This window comes from Temnothorax longispinosus, chromosome 1 (assembly GCF_030848805.1).
Source record: "Temnothorax longispinosus isolate EJ_2023e chromosome 1, Tlon_JGU_v1, whole genome shotgun sequence".
NCBI lineage: Eukaryota > Metazoa > Arthropoda > Insecta > Hymenoptera > Formicidae > Temnothorax > Temnothorax longispinosus.
The window spans coordinates 15530830-15550745 of NC_092358.1; the positions used below are offsets into that span (position 1 = coordinate 15530830).

A 19916-nucleotide genomic window follows, 5' to 3' on the forward strand; every position below is an offset into this window, starting at 1 on the left:
TTTTTTAGTACTAACACTTGGTTACAGGCAATTTGGCTTGGTTTTCAGGTAAAGGGATATTTAACGAAGATAATGTCAAATTTTTGAACTCTTACATTATTTAATACGGTCTCCAGGCACGAAAAAGTGACTAGGGGACGAAATTTGGGCTCTCTACCTTATATATAAACCTTTGATTGCGTGTAAAGTAGAGTTTACACACGCAATGATTAGTGGCGCCAATAATCGACTAGCGCCAGTAAAAATGCAAGTGTAAACACTTACAAATTGGCGCTAGTAATGTGGCATTTACTGGCGTTTATTGGCGCCAAATAATCGAAAGTTAAGATATTTTAAGCAGTACTGGTGCCAGGCCTAAGCGTAAAATTTGAGGTTACCCGATAAAAACAGTACGTGGATCCACGTTATTGCTACGTGGATTCGACGTGGATTCGACGAAATTACGTGATTCGACGTGGATGTGACGTTCCTGTTTTACTGGGGTATATGCTTGCTGTCATTTACTATGTGTCTAATTGATAAATGTTAAATATTTTTCATATTATACGCCAATAGCATCACTGAATAAACACTTGTAAGTTTGCCAGTTTAATGGCAACGGTTTCTGGCGCCAATGAATGCCAGTCAGTTGGCGCTACTAATCATCGCATGTGTAAACGCCGCTTAAAACTGGATTTAATCAACCAAATCTTAAAAAAATATATATGAAATAGGGATAGAAAAGACTGAAGAATATAATAGAATTGGAAAAATTGCCAATAATTAATATTAAATTGTCCAAAAACATCAATTTTTGACGAGTCTGAAGTGTTTGAGACTTGAGCCCTTAAGAATTGAAATCTCGTTGGCTTTATTGTTTTATCTCTTATTGCTAAAAAGTTATGATTTTTTAGAGAAAAGTGAATTTGTTAAGAAACATGTGTTGCGTTTTTTGTTATAACTTTCTTTTAACTTTATTTAATTGCAAAAATATTGACAGAATTATTTTTCTTAAGTGTTTTTATACAAATTTAAAAAAGGACATTGAATTTTGATTATTTCTCCAGATGTTATAAGCAAATAAAATTGTACTAGGTAAAATTTACCCATGTATAGGGTTTACGTAAGTTTTGAACATTTAGGGTTCTAAGGTTAAAATACATTTTTGAAGATTTCTCTAAAACAATGCAACCAGATATATTAATATTTAAAGAGTTTATGACTTTTTTATTTTTTATAAAAATTTTATTGCTTATAATTTATAACTTCTGCAAAATAACATTTCGGACAAAAAGAAATACGTGTCTTCTCCCTATTAAAAAAAATCACGTCACGAAATCACGTCATGAAATTACATCACGAAATCACGTAACGAAATTACGTAATTAATGACATAATTAATCACGTAATTTAAAAATTACGTAATGCTGAGAGACACATTTTTTTCTGAAATCTGGATAAAGTTATATAGGAACTACAAAGTTTGTTTAATTGCTTCTTCGTCGTAACTTATGCATGTAAAACATGATTTAAGCATAATAAGTGGTTCTAGGGTTGTGTGGGGTGATGTGCAACATGAGGTGATGATGTGCAACGTTTCCGAATCCTGGTCTGCATGTCGACATTTGACAGAACCGCATACTGTCATCTATTTGTGTCAATAGTACCTTGTTTTAGATAAATAACTCGCGAGATGGCACGCACCCTGGTTTGCTGTACGAAAAGCGAGTTAAATTTCTCGAGCTTAATGTAATTTTCGCTTTTCACATTCATAGTGATTTCGTGAATTGGTTTTAGGTCATCTTATAGGAAAATATTTTTATATTGTTAGTTTAGTACTTTTGATAATCCACAGCGATTTTGTGATTTTCTTACGTTGTGTTGGTGTCACGCCAGTCCGCGCAAAATAGCGTGTTTGGGGTTATGTGCAACACTTTTTTGGGGGTGATGTGCAACACTCATTTTTTGCTAGTTTATCGCTATTTTACGATGGAACATGTGTATATGAAGTGTTTTAATGCATTTTTCAATGTGTTTAGTCATTATGCCACGAAAGTATAAAAATAAGGGTATCGCTGTTCCGGTCAATTGCGAGCTAATTTGGGCAGCAATAAAATTGCTGAAAGGCGATCATCCGGTTGCGTTTTTTTTTTCATTATATTAATTTTTAAGCGATAAATAAATAAGAAATCAAATAAAAAATGAATTTTTTTTGTGAAATTTCCATTTGTCAGAGGTCGATTACAATACAGTGAAATTTTTTGTTTATCAGATTTCGATTAATTTGTATTTAAGAAGCCCAAATTTAACATTTAAGTCGATTGATGTCGATATTCATGCATTTTTTACCTTAATTTTACCTGTGTTGCACATCACCCCAAGAAAATTTGAAAATGCTAAAACAGACGTTTTTTTGAAAACTCGAAAAATTTTTAGGAAAAATTTAAAATTTTGAAAATCTAATCACGCAAAATTGTAGTATTTTCCTTCCTCTACATTATACAGCCATGATATATTCAAGAATTTGATTTTTGGATATGTTTTCCGAGCAACGCGTGAACGTGTTGCACATCACCCCACATAACCCTAAATAAAAAATCAATTCTGTATATTAATTATATTGTCTATAATTTTATTTTTATGAGTCAACTTTTTAAGTATATAAGCGAGTATAAAAGTGCATAAGTATAAGTATATAAGCGAGTATAAAAGTGCATAAGTATAAGTATATAAGTGAGTATATCAAATATAATAATATAATAAAATAAATAGCATATATAACATAGACAACTTAGATATACGTAATGTTATGGTAACGTTAACAAGGTTAACTCATTTTAACATTGGTAATATGGTAACACTAAACTTAATCACTATCCGATTATGATTCACTGGAATTTGAATCACTGCTACTTTGTGAAGAACTTGATGAATTGGGCGATGTTGGGCGTCAATGACGTTTTCTTTGTTTTTTTCTTCTGCAAACATTTTTAACATTATTATTATTAAGGTGTTTTTAATTTTTTAATAGTAACTTTTAGAATATATTGTTTTCTAATTTTTTGTATTTATTTGTTGAAAGACTTTGTTTTAAAGAATCTAGGATGTTAAGATCTAGCATGTTAATTAAAAATGTTTATTATTTTTTATAATCATCTATGCTAACAAATGTTTAAAATTATTAAAATTTTTTATTTAATTTAATATCTTATATTTTACATGTAAACACAACTATATTACAAATTATTTTTTTAAGTATTTTTTTACTGTTAAAGAGTTCTTTAACTGTGTATAAAGTAAAGAGAAAAATATGTTATTAATAGAAATTATTAATAGAAAAAGTACTATACTTTAAAGATTAATTCCAATAAGTTACTTGTTTTTATAAATTTTTATGAACATATATCAATCTATAAACGCATATTTTTCATTAAAAAATACAAAAAAATATTACCTTTAAACATATAAAAATTATTTGTCTATTGTTGTTTAAAAAGTATTGACAAACACAGCAGGTATGACGAGAATTTTTTAATAGGTAAACGATAGAAAGAGAGTTCCTTTTAAGAAAATTTCATCTTTATTGTATGTAGTTCTTTCTAAAAATATGCCAACGTAAAACAAATTGATATGAACTAAAGAGTTTTTACGTAAATATAAACAAACAAATCAGTAATCAGTCCTGAAGATAGAATAGAGAATAAATTAAAAAGAGTCAGATTTTACAGGACGGAATCAAAGTATCTAAATTACTGACTGAAAATAAGAGTCCGAAACGTATTTAAATGTAATGCTGCTGACGAAAAAGAGAAAGATAGAAAAATGAAAAAGGGGGGCCTCTCTGCATGAATGTCTATCGGATTGGTTCTTGGGCTAGAATTTTAGGCCACAAGAACAAAATGCAGATCTCAGATCTGAAAACGAGAATGAACCTAGCAGAGGTCCTTGTACTTTGACGACCAATGTCGATCTTCAATATGGCGTCTTAAGATTCGGACTCTATCAAAGGCCCCGCTCATGGGATTAGATCTCTCGCCTCGATCTTCCCTCACGGACGCTAGTCGTTGCAGCTCTCCTTTTCCTGCTGATGAGTCCACTCGTTGGTCATCTGAATCTCGCTCGGTCAGAGTCCAAAACCTTTGCAGTTGTCAAGATGAATCCGAAAGAGGGGCAGAGAATCGACTTGTCCGAAAGATCGCAAGCAACTGCGGCCATGACACCTGAGCGCTCGAGGAGCGCTCCCACCTTGTTCAGGACAAGAGAAGAAGGAGGTGGGAGCGCTCAGGTGTCATACATAACATACAAGCAACAAGCGAAATATATTAATATTATTCAAGCATTGAGTGAAAGAGAGTCGAACATGACGAGATAGAACTGTGCTACCGGAATTACCACTGAAGGTCTTTCAATGTTTATGTTTTCCATTTCAGTCGCTCATGCAAATTCCACATACTATTATTCCTCTAACCGTTACAATCCGAACAGTTTCTCATCATGCTCGGCTTTACAAATAAATTCCTCAGAATTTCAGAATCTCTTGAATTGCTCACAGAATTTTACAATTTACAAATATATTCAATTTATTACCGACGTCGCTCCACGTTGGGCGCCAAATGAGACTGGCGTTATTTTTCTGACTACAAATTTAACGAATAATGCCGACACCTGGCGCGGCCTGGGTCAATGGCTGCCAGGGCTCTAAGTTTTGACGAAATTACCTTAATTAATTGGGCGCCAGTTAGTTTTATGAGAACTAACAAACTCATATCCCGTATTTAATTCTCCTAATATTCGGTAATCGGCTAGCGATTTCAAGCTTTAATCATGAGACAACACAAGGGGAGTTCCGTCGGGAGACCCAAGGAATATTGTGGAAGTCAAAAGAAATCAGAGAGATAATCAAGCGATATATGAGTGTATTGAAATAATTTGACTTACGTTACAATTACGCCGCTATTCGTCACAAAACGGCCCACACAACTCGTTCACAATCATTAGACGTACGCCGTCTACACAAGTATATTAACCAATTCATATCGTCGAATCTACTCGTAACAATGATTCTTAACCGGCAAACAACTGATCGTTATACATTATCGGATTACATTATAATTTACGCAGGACTGATCCCGCCGAAGGCCGACGGAAGAGTCGCCGAGATCTCTCGGTCGTTCCGCTACCACGCGCCCACCCCCTTCGATCCTATCAATCGTTGCGGATCGATATATTTTGTCACATGCGGCTACGCTATTGGCTCTCCGTCTCGACGGTTTACAGGGTTCGGCGTTCGTGCCGCGCGGGCAACAGAGAATGTACAGTCGGTATTTCATAAATTTTGTCGGATCGATTGTTACATCGAGCATCGATGTCGAGGGAAAGGATTTAAACATCGAGTGTCGATGTCGAGGAAAGGGTTTTAATTTTCCTGTCACAACTTATACTTATGCACTTTTATGCTCACTTACTTATATACTTAAAAAGTTGACTCATAAAAATAAAATTATAGACAATATAATTAATATACAGTATTGATTTTTTATTTAGAACCACTTATTTTGCTTAAATCATGTCGTTTTACATGCATAAGTTACGACGAAGAAGCAATTAAACAAACTTTGTAGTTCCTATATAACTTTATCCAGATTTCAGAAAAAAATGTGTTTCTCAGCATTACGTAATTTTTAAAATTACGTACCGATTTGGAACAATCCGTTACGTGATTAATTATGTCATTAATTACGTAATTTCGTTACGTGATTTTGTGGTGTAATTTCATGACGTGATTTCGTGACGTGATTTTTTTCAGTAGAGCTTATTTTATGTATATTTTATTCAAAAAAAGTTTTAATCGGTTTAAAAAGTACGAAATCATTTCTTGTTTAATGGAATTGACGTGGAATTGACTATGTAGATATGTATAATATTTATATATGTATGTACACATATGTATATATTTCTTTTTTCAAAATAGTGACCATCTGAACTTACACAACAATTGAAGTGCTTTTAAGGAACCTATTAAATATAAAAATAAAAATAATAACCACGTTCGTATGAATATAAAAATTAGAAAGAAAAAGGCCAATAATCGATCATTAGTAGATGTTAAACCATATAATTCATTAACATATGTACAAAGAACGGAACGTGATTTGTACATATGTTTTGATTTCACCGAGTCTTCTTCAGCCGCAGTATAAAATATCATAAGTTAACATAAATTATGTATATTCGTCGTAGTTACAAAAATATAAAATTCTTAAACTTATAGAGCCACATCACCGTTCGAGAGCCTAACGAATACATACTGAGTTTTTGTCGTTGCATCTACGAAGTCAAAACCGGAGATAAAATGTAGTCAGCGAAATTACATAATTAATTCCTCGTTCGGTGGCGAGAATAAATCGGGTCCAGTCCATAAGAAGTGTTGTTTTTGTCAGGTTGTATGGTCAAAGTATAAAAAGGATTGTCTGAAAGGAGATCATGTGTAACTGAATTAATTGTCGTAAGTATAAAATTCGTTAAAACTTACATGTATCTGTCAGGACGTGTAATTTGCGATGTAATGCTCTTTCTCGTGTTACGGATGTCAAATGACTGCGCGGATTGTCGGGACGAACAGAGTTGTAAACAAAACAATGTATACATAGACCGAAAATTAGTTGAAGTTCTTGTTATTGGCTAGCTCGTCAAGTACACTAAAATATGAGTCATTGAGAAATTTTGTGTCTGTATTAGAATTGATCCCGTTTTTTTGTTCCTTGATGTGTAGCATCTCTGATATAAGTCTCTTATAAAAATTTGGTTCAAAATCGAGTATCGCTATATTGTCCCAGTCGAAAGCGTGATTGAATTTTGTAATGTGCTCGGAAATCACAGAATGCCTCGATAGATCCGTTTTTATGTTATTTTTGTGTTTGTTTAATCTAGTTTTAAGTTGTCGCTTTGTCTGTCCTACGTAAGAAGCACTGCAATCTTTACACGAAATTTTGTAAATTACATTATTGTTCAAACTTCCGGGATTTTTGTCTTTTTGTGCCTTAACGAACCTGCCAAAATTATTTAATACTCTGTATCCTACCATATGTTCAGCGTTGTTAAGTAAATGAGCAATTTTGTTAGATATGTTTTTTATAAACGGGATGACTATGAATTTTTTACTCTGTAGCGTGTGTTCGCTATGTTGACTTGATGATTCAATTTCATTTGTGTGTCTAAGTTTACTGTTAAGCAGATATTTTAATCTCAGCTTGACTTTTCTGAAGATTAATTCAAGAGGGTACCCATTATTCAGTAAAAAGTTGATGATTATTACCAAATTTTTTGTGTGGTACATGGGGTGAGACAGTAGGATAGCTCTGTCCACTAAGCTGAATATAAGTAATAGTTATCAAAAGACTAAAGTTTACTGTGGAATATGAGGTCGATCGCGGCTTGAACTTCTTAGATCTGTCTCTGCACGTTATTGAGAATACTTTATACATAGATTGGTATCAAAAGAAAATGTCCTCTGGTAGATACCTTTCTTACTACTCGGGTCACCCGGATTGTCACAAAATGGATATAAAAATGTCTACGATATCCTGTATTTTATCAGAGGGTGCTGCCATTATTATGTCATCAACATAACGACGATAGAAAGTCAATGCTAATCCAATCAATCTCAGTGATGTTTCCTCTAGGTCTTGCATCACGACGTCAGCAACGATCGGGGATAATGGCGATCCCATTGGTGCACCATAGGTTTGCCTGTATATCACGTTATTAAAAGTAAAATATGTGGACGTTAAAACAAACTCGAGAGTTAGTAAAAATTCTTTTTTCGGTATTTTTGTTATTTTACTTATGTGATGCCAACGGTTACCAACCCCTTGATTGCAAGATCCAGAGGAACATTGGTGAACAAAGACGTTACATCTAATGAGACCAGGACATCCGAATTGGAGATTTTTTTTGTTGGAAAGTTCTCTGTACAAATCGAAACTGTTATCTACGTGACCAACCGCATGGGGAATGCCTTCCGAGATTATATCATTCAGATATCTTGCGAAGGCATATAAAGCTGTGTTTACGGATGAGACTATATAATTCTAAAAGGGTGATTCTCTTTATGAATCTTCGGGAGACCATAGGTTTTAGGTAGGAGAGAATCGCTAGACCGGAGTTTATACAAATCTTGTTTAGAAATGTAATCCTTCTGGTGCCATATCTTTAATAAGTTGTTCAACTTATTTTCTATTTGTTTGGCCGGATTCTTGGTGACCACCGTGTACGTATTGGTATCATTTAGCATGTTTTCAATTTTTTGTACATACATGTTTTTATTTAAAGCTACTGTGACATTACCTTTGTCACTCCTTGTGAAAATAATATCGTCATTTTCAGTACGGAACCGTTGGGTCTTTTTTGCATTAAAAATAATTTATTGCTGATTGTATCACTACTCGGATTCGTATGTAAAAAATTATGGAATTGTGGGATGACAAGATTACGTATTTTAGTAAGATTTTTTATGTTGTGGTGTCTAGTATTGCCTTCGATGTCCTTGATAAATTCATGGATAGCTTTCTTTTTATTATGGTTCAACGGCAGGCAAAACTTGCCTCCAAGTTGTAATAGGTTTGTGACCTCAGAGTCAGAAAGAATTTTCTTGTTAGACAAATTAGTGAACCATTTATCGTTCGTGTTATCTAAAATATTATTGTTGATTGTAAATTTATTCGGATCGACATACGTTTCAATTATGGACTCATTCGATTTTATGCCTGCAGTGTTATTTATGAACCGTATATTCTCTGGGTTAGAGTTATCAAGGATACAAAAATATTTAATTGGATTGATTTTCTTAGGTTCGTTTTGAAAAGTTATTTCTAGTAGCCACTCAAATTTCTTTTTGTTGGATAAGTATAATCTATGTTGAAGATTCATAAAGGGAGAACTATGGTGTTCGGTGATCTCGTTCCATACGTGCCAAGGCAAAACATTCGAAAGTCTATTAGATAAAAAAGCAATTTCCCCATACAGGTAATCTAACACTCTATGTAAGTCGAAGATCTCGATCTGTAACGCTTTTTTTCTAAATAATTTGTTGAGAAAACTCTCTAGTTTATTAAGTGATTTTAGATGATGAAGTACGAGTGTATTCGTTAGGCTCTCGAACAGTGATGTGGCTCTATAGTTTAAGAATTTTATATTTTTGTAACTACGACGAATATACATGTTAATGAAATAAAATGAAACATGAAATTTATGTTAACTTATGATACTACGGCTGAAAAAGACTCGGTGAAGTCGAAACGTTCCGTTCTTTGTACATATGTTAATTAATTATATGGTTTAACATCTACTAATGCTCGATTATTGGCCTTTTTTTTTAATTTCTATTAAATATACTTTCTAAAATATTAATAATTATAACTATGCCTTTAAAGAATTTCAGATAAATTATATTTATGGAAATGGCAATACCGAGATATTTTGTATATTCTAACAGAATTTAAAAAATTATGCGATCTATATAAAATATATATAAAATTGTAAAATATAAATATCATTCATAATAAAATACACATATAAAAATACAATATTACAAGAGAAAATTTTTCTAAGAGCATTTTATTGATTTACAATACGATGCTGTATAATGTAGACATTTATCTGAAGAAACAAACTTTTATTAATATGAATAGAATAGATATTTCTTATATCGTTATATTGAAATAATAGATTCATTATTCGTATAGATTTAGATATTTAAAACTTAGATGAAGTCCTTCCAGAGACATGTGAGGAGATCGAGAGACTTGTCGCACATATCTGGTTTTGTTTTAACTGTAATAATAATATAAAATATATATTAATTAATAATTATTATTTGCATATTATTTTTATTTATTATGTAGATTATATACAAGGTAAGTCACTATTTTCACTTCCGATAACTTTGTAACTATTGTTGCTATAAAAATTAGTTTAAACGATTTTGATACATATATGTATGTGTATTTATCAGAAACTCTAACATAGGATATGCATTTTATTATTGAACATCCTAAATATTTTAATTGTTCTACATTTTTTATAAGATTTATCTTATTATGTATAAATATATATTAAAATCTGTTTCTTATTGTTAGTTGTTTTGATCGATTTTGATCATCGTGATCCCTCTGCATATATTTGTGCGTCAGGTATATAAGATCTACAATTTAACACCAATTTCGAATGGCTTATTCTACAGAGAAGGGTGTTCATGGCAAGATATACTCTCGGTGGGGTTATATCTCTCTTTTGAGATATGGCAATCGAATAAAAACTAATGATTTTTTTATCAGATTTGAACACAGATTTTCCATTTATTAGAGCAGCGTACATCTCTCTGCGCCACGATCGTCACGCATATCAAAATAAGGTCAAACAAATTTTACTATTTTACTAGATATTTAATGTACGTTTTATGTTAAAATGTGTCAGAAAGAAGCATGAGCTATCTAAGGAGATACAAGGTGTCTCGTAATAAGATGTCTATAGTTTGATTACATGTTTTTGGGATTATTTTGAGTAAAGAAGTTTAAATCAACATAGGCTCAAATTGCAATACTTTCTCAATAAAATCAGAACTTCCAAATTATAATTTTGTTGTGTTATTGTGATTTAATTGCAATGTTGTTTTAAGGAATATAGCACATTCTGAATTAAGTGTCATATTTAAAGCTCGAAATGACCACCATTGTCGAGACACCTTTGAGCTCTTTCTACTGTAAAAGAACTGATGATTGCTCTCATTACAACATCGCCATCATGCGATGAAACCGTTGCAATTTGGACCCATGTTGATTTGAACTTCTTTACTCAAAATAATTTCAGAGACACTTAGTCAAGCTATGGATATCCCATTACGGGATACCCTGTAAGTATAAGTATATATGCACATATACTTGCCTTGTTCAACGCAACGGTCCACAGTTGCATATATTTTAGCTTGAGTACCGGGATTTAGGTGAGCATGTGCCGATTTGCCATAGAGCTTGTCCTTCTGAATCTCCGAGTCAACAATCTATAATTGTAAAAAGAAATAGTAATTATAAGTCGATATTTAAAATTCTTGTATATTCTAGATAACATCTTAAATTTAAAACGAGGATTATTATTATAGTCAAAAAGTGCGAGTGAAGAATAGAGGAAGTTTTGGTAATTTGAACCATGAGGGCAAGTTGAACCATTACGATATCTAGATTATTAAATAATTAAAATTGACGATTTGGTGTGTGTATCGCTTACAGCGTAAGGTTAGTATATATAAACTTTTATTTTGCAGTTAATCTACTTTACAGATTCTTAGTCGCCTTCTGTTGCATGTAAAACTAAGATAGAACTTTAGTGCAGTCTATTTAGCAAGTGTCATATAGTGTACACTTCTATTGTGTACGATAAAAAGGTAAAAATAGCGATATTAGAAAATTTTGAGATAGTTTATATAATACTTTTTATAAATATTGCATTTTATATTCTATTGTTTCTTTCTTTCAGAAATAATAATATTATAATGAGCATACATTATAAGTATATATTATTATAAGTAAAAGTTTTAAACATGTTATTATATTTGTATGACATTGTTACAAAGAGCACCAAAATTAGAGTTTGTAATATATTAGAATAAAACAAATATATAATAATATATAGATAATAATTTTTATAGACTATTTTATTTATACGATTATATGATTTATTAATACGCTTTAAAATACGATAAAAATTAATTTCTTGCAAGATTAATAAAGTGGTTCACGACATGGTTCAAATTACCCTACAAAAATATACCTTCAAAAATTTTGTTATAATATTAAATTCACTATAAATAAACGAAATTTGTTAGAAACACGTTGTAACAAATATTTGGCATTATAACTCAGTGAAAACAAAGTTCAGTTATCTTTAACAGTTTTTAAGTTATCTTGAAAAAGGCTTACGGTGTGTGATTCAAATAAAATTTTTCACATTTAGACTTTGCGTCGCAATATCTTCGCTCGTACGGCACGTAACGGAAAATATTATAGGAGATACCTCCCCCCCCCCAATCCGACCCAAGCTATCGATCAAGTCTACTTAAAACTTGATCCGTTCACTCGTTATATGAGATCTCAAAATCTCGAGCATTCGCAAATCGTCGCGTCGCATAAAAAAGTCACGGTCGGTCTCGCTCCGCGTGTACTTGGCGCGAGACATTACCGTGTCTCTTGATTACCCGAACTTCCTCTAAAAACTAGACAAATGGTAATTTTTTACCAGTTTCATGCTAGTATAATATGTACACTATTTCTTGTGCGCGACTTCGTAATAGCGACAGACTTCTCAGATTACATTGTTTACGTTTACGCGATCACGCGTAACTTCTTATCTCGGTGACATACATGTACATATATACGGGCTTCGTAATTATACTAGTCCATATTCAATGCCATTTATGTATATACAAGATATTTGCAAACAAAAAGTTACATATCGTACATATACGTCGTTTGCAGCTAAAGAATTAATACCACGATATAATCTATTAATCAATGATGAAACACATACATTATTATCAAGTAAAGACCGTTGGGACATATTGACATCTTTGATAACAATTCAGAAACAATTCAGAGTGCAATTTCATCGTTGATTAATAGACTATGTTGTTAATATTAACAGATAGTGCAGTTTAAAACACGTAAGGAAAACAATAAATAATGTATTCTTTATTTTTGATAATTAATTTCAACTTTTGCTTTTAAATTCTTTTTAAATAATTGATGTGTAATTATATAATTAATACTTGCCTGGCCTCGTTTTCGTAATATGCACAACGTGAAGCATCCGTTTTTCCTTGCCTTTTCTTGATTTTCTGGATTTTTATAAGATCCATCTTTTATTTCCGCGTTTGTAATCAAATTAGCTAGAAAATAATTAATTATTGTTATTATAAATTTTTTTTGTAAAAAAATTAATGTTTACTTTAATGTATTTTATTTTATTGTAACTATTTTATTTTAATTATTGTTATGTAAATTTATTTATATTGTTTTTAAATTATATTTTTTATAACGTTTTTAAAGTTACTTATTTTGATTTATATTATAAAAAATATTTACTAAATATAAAAAATAATCGAGATAGCTATATACCAAATACCAAAATATTTTTAAATAAATATGTAAATAAATTTAAATAAATATGTAAGTAAATCAATTTAAGAAATTTTAAGAGATTTTACTTTCCGCTAGATTTGCGTTGTTATAGCATTCTTGCAAATCTGCAGTGGATAATACTCCACCATGTAAAGCTATATCCGCAATAGTGTCTGCATAAACCACAATCTGAAATCAATATTGTTATATAAACTACACACACAAAGCCTGCAATAAAAATATAGTTTAAATATAACAATTTTATAAAAATCGTATATATGATAATACATATTTCTGAATATTAAATTCTGATAAAAATATATATTTATCTATAGGTATCACTTTTATAAATATGTAAGTTATAAGTATTATATTATAAGTGTATATAAATATTTTACATATATTTTATATTTTTAACAAATGAGAATTACACAGTGTCCAACAAATTCGCGAACTACGTCTATTAAATAAGAACATTTGTGCTAGGAAGATTATATAGACTCCTAAATAATAAAAAAAGTCGTACGTATTGTTCCTATTTAATAAGTAATAGTAACATGTGTTCGTGAACTTATTAGACATATTGTGTATGTGCTAAACAATTTTTTACGATTTTCAATTCTTTCTTTCTTAACAGTACCTATATTAGTTTAAAAGGAGCTTGCAAAGAAAATCATTTTAATTATAACTAGATTTTTCGCCCGCGCTTCGCGCGGGCTCAAAATCTATTCCCCTTTCCCCAAACTCACTCATTAATTAGGAGCACCTTTGATATTCTTTCTCCTCAAACTCTAACCTACATCTCTTTGAATTTTTTTTTTTTAAATAAAAAATAATAGATAATATAATAGATGCAGATTAGCATATTGTCAAATATTTCAAAAACGTATAATCCCTTATATTAAAATCTTTAAATTTTATTTTTGCTCGTGCCTCGCGCGTTTTTACCCACCGTTGATCCACCATTATTAACTCTCTTCTATTTTTTTTTCTTTTATTTTCTTTTTTTGAAATCATCGAAAAATTAGAAAAATTTGGCACTGGTTTCAAGAAAATCAATTCTTAATAAAAAATTATCCATTAATAAAAAAATAAACTTATCCTCCAAAAATTAAAAAAATTTTGACTCCTATCTATACTATTATATAAAATCCTTACGGGTGGTGTATGTTTAAACGTTAATAACTTAAAAACTTTTGGACCGAATTTTTATCACAAGTATATGAAATAGGGGTAGAATTTTCCGGGGAGTGCTATAGAGTGTATAGTTTTTTGTTACCAATTTTCTGGAAACCGATTTTTTTACTTCTTTATTTTTTAAATATAAAAGAAATTAAAGAAATCGGTTTCCAGAAAATAGATAACGAAAAACTACACACTCTATAGCACTCCCCGGAAAATTCTACCCCTATTTTATATGGTTTTAATACAAATTCGGTCTAATAGTTTTTAAGTTAAAAACGTTCAAACATACACCATCCGTAAGAATTAAAAAAATTAAAAAAAGAAACGTTATTAACTTAAAAACTATTGGACCGAATTTGTATTAAAACCATATAAAATAGGGGTAGAATTTTTCGGCGAGTGCTATAGAGTGTATAGTTTTCCGTTATCTATTTTCTGGAAACCGATTATTTTAATTTTTTTAATTCTTACATGTGTGGTGTATGTTTGAACGTTTTTAACTTAAAAACTATTAGACCGAATTTGTATTAAAACCATATAAAATAGAGGTATAATTTCCCGGGGAGTGCTATAGGGTGTATAGTTTTTCGTTACCGATCTTCTGGAAACCGGTTTTTCTAATTTCTTCAATTTTTCGTGAAATAATTGACGGAATCTCAAAGAATTGTATATAAAACAGGGTTAAAATTTTCCGGGGAGTGCCATAAAGTGTATAATTTTTTGTTACCGATCTCTTTGGAAGCCGGTTCCGAAATTTTTTCAATTTTTCGGGAATTTATTGACCGAATCTTAAAGAATTGTATATGAAATAGGGGTAGAATTTTACGGGGAGCGCCATGATGTGTACAGTTTTTGTTACCGATCTTTTTGAAAACCGGTTTTTTTTTTAATTTTTCCAATTTTTCAGGAAATAATTGATTGAATCTCAAAGAATTATACATGAAGTAGGGGTAGAATTTCCCGGGAAATGCTATAAAATGTTACTATTTTTTGTTACCGATCTTTTTGGAAACCGGTTTCAAATAACCGAATCTCAAAGAATTGTACATAAAGTAGGGGTTAAATTTCCCGGGGAGTGCTATAAAGTATATAATTTTTCGTTACCGATCTTTTTGGAAACGGGTATCAGAAGTTTGACAAATTTTTGAGGAAATAATTGATTGAATTTTAAAGAATTGTATATAAAACAGGGGTAGAATTTCCCGGGTAGTGCTATAAGCTGTATAGTCTTTCGTTACCGATCTTTTTGGGAACCGGTATCTTTTTGGAAATCGGTTACAAAATTTTTCCAATTTTTTAAAAAAGAATTGAGTGAATCTTAAAGAATTGTATACGACGGAATTGAACTTCAGTGGATAAAAAAGTAATATTTTTCAATTTATAGCATTTTAGAGAGAGAGAAAGAGAGAGAGAGAGTGAGAGGGGGGAGGGAGAGGAAGAAGGATAGGGAAAGGGAAAGAGGGAGTGAGGGAGAGAGAGATAGAGGGAAAGGGAGAGGAAGAGAGAGAAAGAGAGAGAGAGAGAGACTATTTGCGTGTCTTAATACACATGTCCTCCGGGGCGAAGCCCGGGTAACCAGCTAGTTTCATATATAATTCTTTAAGATTTGGTTAATTAATTCCCGAAAAATTGGAAAAATTTTGTAACCGGTTCCCAAAAAAATCGGTAACAAAAAATTATACACTTTATAGCAAACCCCAGGAAATTCTACCTTTATTTCATATACAATTTTTTGAAATTCGATCAATTAACTCCCGAGAAATTTGAAAAATTTTGTAACCGGTTTCCACAAAAATCGGTAACGAAAAATTATCTATAAAAATTATCCATAAAAAAAATTTAGTTTGATATCTCAAAATTTACGGAAATTGGAGCAGAAATCGGAAACCTTTTTATTATTAGCAATTTTTCTATAAACTCATCGTAGCCATCATGAAAAAATTAGAAAATTTTGAAACCGGTTTCCAAAAAATTGATTGTGAAAAATTATACACATCTTTGCCATCCCCGAAAAATTAGAAAAATTTGGGCATTGTTTTTAAGAAAGTAACGAAAAATTATCTTTAAAAAAATTTAGCTAATATCTCAAAATTTGAGGAAATTAGAACAATCACGTACCTACATTTTTTTAAACAAAAATCAAAAACCTTTTTAGAAAAATTGGAAAAACTTCGTAACCGGTTTCAAGAAAATCAATTCATTAATGAAAAATTATCCATTAATAAAAAATTAAACTTATCCTCCAACAATATTAAAAAAATTTTGACACGACTGCTATTTCATATATAAATCTTTAAGATTTGGTCAATTAATTCCCGAAAAATTTCAAAAAATTTGTAACCGGTTTCCAAAAAAATCGGTAACAAAAAATTATACATTTTATAGCAATTTCGGGGAAATTCTACCTTTATTTCATATGTAATTCTTTAAGATTCAATTATTTTCCGAGAAATTGGAAAAATTTTGTAACTGGTTTCCAAAAAGATCGGTAACGAAAAATAATACACTTTATATCACTCCCCAGAAAATTCTACCTCTATTTCATATACAATTGTTTGAGATTCGGTCAATTAATTTCCGAAAAATTGGAAAATTTTCTGATACCAATTTCCCCAAAAATCGGTAACGAAAAATTATACACTTTATGGCAATCCCCGGGAAATTCTACCCCTACTTCATATAATTTTTTAAGATTTGGTCAATTAATTTCCGAAAAATTGAAATAATTTTGTAACCGGCTTTCAAAAAGATCGGTAACAAAAAATTATACACTTTATAGCACTCCCCGGAAAATTCTACCCCTGTTTCATACTTTTAAATTCAGTCAATTATTTCTCGAAAAATTAGAAGAATTAGAAAAATCGGTTTCCAGAAAATCGGTAGCAAAAAAATGGCCACGACATTTTCATCCCCGGGAAATTCTACCCCTGTTTCATATACTTTTAGTAAAAATTCGGTCCACTAACGAATGAGTAGTTCGCGTACATACAGACAGACAGCTAGACAGACAGACAGACGTGACTTATATATATAGATATTTTGCAGGAAAGTGTATATTTGTTCCGCCAATAAGTGATTAACGAGAAAAACTCTATTTTTAATCGCCAACATTTGGTCGGATTAATCGTCACGTTTTGACCATGGGTTTTGGTCTTTTCTAAATTGATATAATCTTTGAAACTTATGTATAAGCATCTTATTTTTATTAAATTAAATTATTAAATTTATTACGAAAAATACTACCTCAGCCAGGATTCGAACAACCTGGAACTTCCCTCATTCCGTGTAGGGCGTCGTACCAATTCGACCACTGAGACATGTGGTAATATTTTTTGCAATAACACATCTTAAAATGAATAATACTAAGATGGAAACACCGATTTTTAAGTCAACAGTGTATAATCACAGAAAAGTGTATATTTGTTCCGCCAATAAGTGATTAATGAGAAAAACTCTATTTTTAATCGACAACATTTGGCAATGTCGTGTATAATATTTTGATAAGTGTAATTTCAGTGAAGCAAACTATAATCTTTTACTTGTCAAATTAAAAATGTTTACAAGAAATCGATTAGACATACAAAAACGAGAAAGTACGCGACGACTGAATAAGTTAAAAGTAAAGTATAAGCAAAACACTCGCGTTCAATCACAATCACTTGTATTCTAGTTTTTCTTTTAGTATTTATTTTTGTTAATGATAGGTAGATAGAAAAATGTTTAAAATTAAATATCAATAGCATTTATTCCGTAATTGATTATAAAATATAAAAATTTGTTTAATGTTTATACATCAATAACTTGAATATACATCCTTAATTTTTTTATTGAATATTATTTTAATTTTCGTAAAATAACAATAATTCAATTACAATATTAATATTCAATAACAATGTAATTATAACTAACTAGCATGCCCCGCCGGGCTTCGCCCCGGAGAACATGTGTATTAAGACACGCAAATAGTCTCTCTCTCTCTCTTTCTCTCTCTCTCTCTCTCTCTCTCTCTCTCTCTCTCTCTCTCTCTCTCTCTCTCTCTCTCTCTCTCTCTCTCTCTCCCTCTCTCTCTCTCTCTCTCTCTCTCTCTCTCTCTCTCTCTCTCTCTCTCTCTCTCTCTCTCTCTCTCTCTCTCTCTCTCTCTCTCTCTCTCTCTCTCTCTCAGCCCGGGACACCAGCTAATATTTAATATGTGAATTTAACAACTTATTTATTATTTACTCAAAAAGAATAAATACCGGGTCAAAAAATAACACCACAGGAAGATTTGATCAATTATTTTCCGAAAGCGACTTTCGATATTGATTAATTGATTAACATTTAACAATTTAGTCTCGAAAATTCTACCCCTGTTTTATTTAATATGTGAATTTAACAACTTATTTATTCTCTATTCAAAAAGAATAAATACCGGGTCAAAAAATAACACCACAGAAGATTCGATCAATTATTTTCCGAAAGCGACTTTCGATATTGATTAATTAATTAATATTTAACATGTGAATTTAACAACTTATTTAGTCTCGAAACTTCTACCCTTGTTTTATGTAAAATTCTTTACTATTATAATAAAAAAACAGTTTGTACCCTTTTTTTATTTGCTATGATCTCGGTAACAAAAAATTATGCACTTTATAGTTCTCCCTGGGAAATTCTACCCCTATTTCATATACTTTTAGTAAAAATTCGGTCAATTATTTCTCGAAAAATTAGAAAAATTAAAAAAACCGGTTTCCAGAAAATCGGTAAAAAAAACTATACACTCTACCTCTACACTCCCCGGGAAATTCTACCCCTATTTCATATACTTTTAATAAAAATTCGGTCAAATGGTTTTTAATTCGAAAAACTTCTGATACCGGTTTCCAAAAAAATCGATATTAAAAGTATATAAAATTTAATAAAAATTCGGTCAAATGATTTTTAATTTAAAAAATTTCAGTACCGGCTTCCAAAGAGATCGGTAACAAAAAATTATACACTTTATGGCACTCCCCGGAAAATTCAACCCCTGTTTTATATACAATTCTTTGAAATTCCGTCAATTATTTACCGAAAAATTGAAGAAATTAGAAAAACCGGTTTCCAGAAGATCGGTAACGAAAAACTATACACCCTATAGCACTCCCCGGGAAATTCTACCCCTATTTCATATACGTTTGGTAAAAATTCGGTCCATTGGTTTCCGAGATCATAGCGAACAAAAAAAATGCAAACCCTGTTGCTTTATAATAATAGTATAGATAATTAATAATTTAATCGCAATTACTTACAGCGGTCGCCATCAGGCAGACGGATAGCGCAAAGAATCTCATGATTTTTTTTTTCACTAATAAAACACTTTCGATGCACTCAGTGTCTCGTGAACTGATGATGGTACCCTGATGCAAACTTCTACTTATATATCTTCCATGCAAACGCTAAATACGGCAATCGACGACCAAGAGAAAGCGCTATAGGAAACTTACCGCTGATAATCGTTTGACATGCGCGCAGAAAAAATATAACAGGAAAAACCTTGGTATCCACGCGGTCGATGCACGAATCAAGGAAGATGCGCATTTATCGGGAATTTACGCCGCAATT

The 19916-nt window shown here is 31.2% G+C and overlaps 2 protein-coding genes and 1 long non-coding RNA gene across 3 annotated transcripts in view; 2 read left to right on the forward strand and 1 right to left on the reverse strand.

Annotated features, from left to right (window-relative positions):
• Spri (Src homology 2 domain-containing protein sprint) overlaps positions 1–19916 on the forward strand; it is a 541914-nt gene that overhangs the window by 101428 nt on the left and 420570 nt on the right. The window lies entirely within an intron of this gene.
• On the reverse strand, positions 9730–19730 carry LOC139811400 (pheromone-binding protein Gp-9-like). Its single transcript, XM_071775695.1, has 5 exons — positions 19604–19730; positions 13235–13337; positions 12801–12916; positions 10921–11035; positions 9730–9810 (listed from the first exon to the last, which is right to left on the reverse strand). Exons 1-5 carry the CDS (start codon positions 19643–19645, stop codon positions 9740–9742), a joined length of 447 nt encoding a protein of 148 aa, XP_071631796.1. The 5' UTR covers positions 19646–19730; the 3' UTR covers positions 9730–9739.
• LOC139811406 (uncharacterized) overlaps positions 12312–19916 on the forward strand; it is a 36343-nt gene continuing 28738 nt past the window's right edge. The window contains exon 1 of the long non-coding RNA XR_011731629.1: positions 12312–12691. This is a non-coding gene — a long non-coding RNA (uncharacterized lncRNA). The remainder of the gene's footprint in view (positions 12692–19916) is intronic.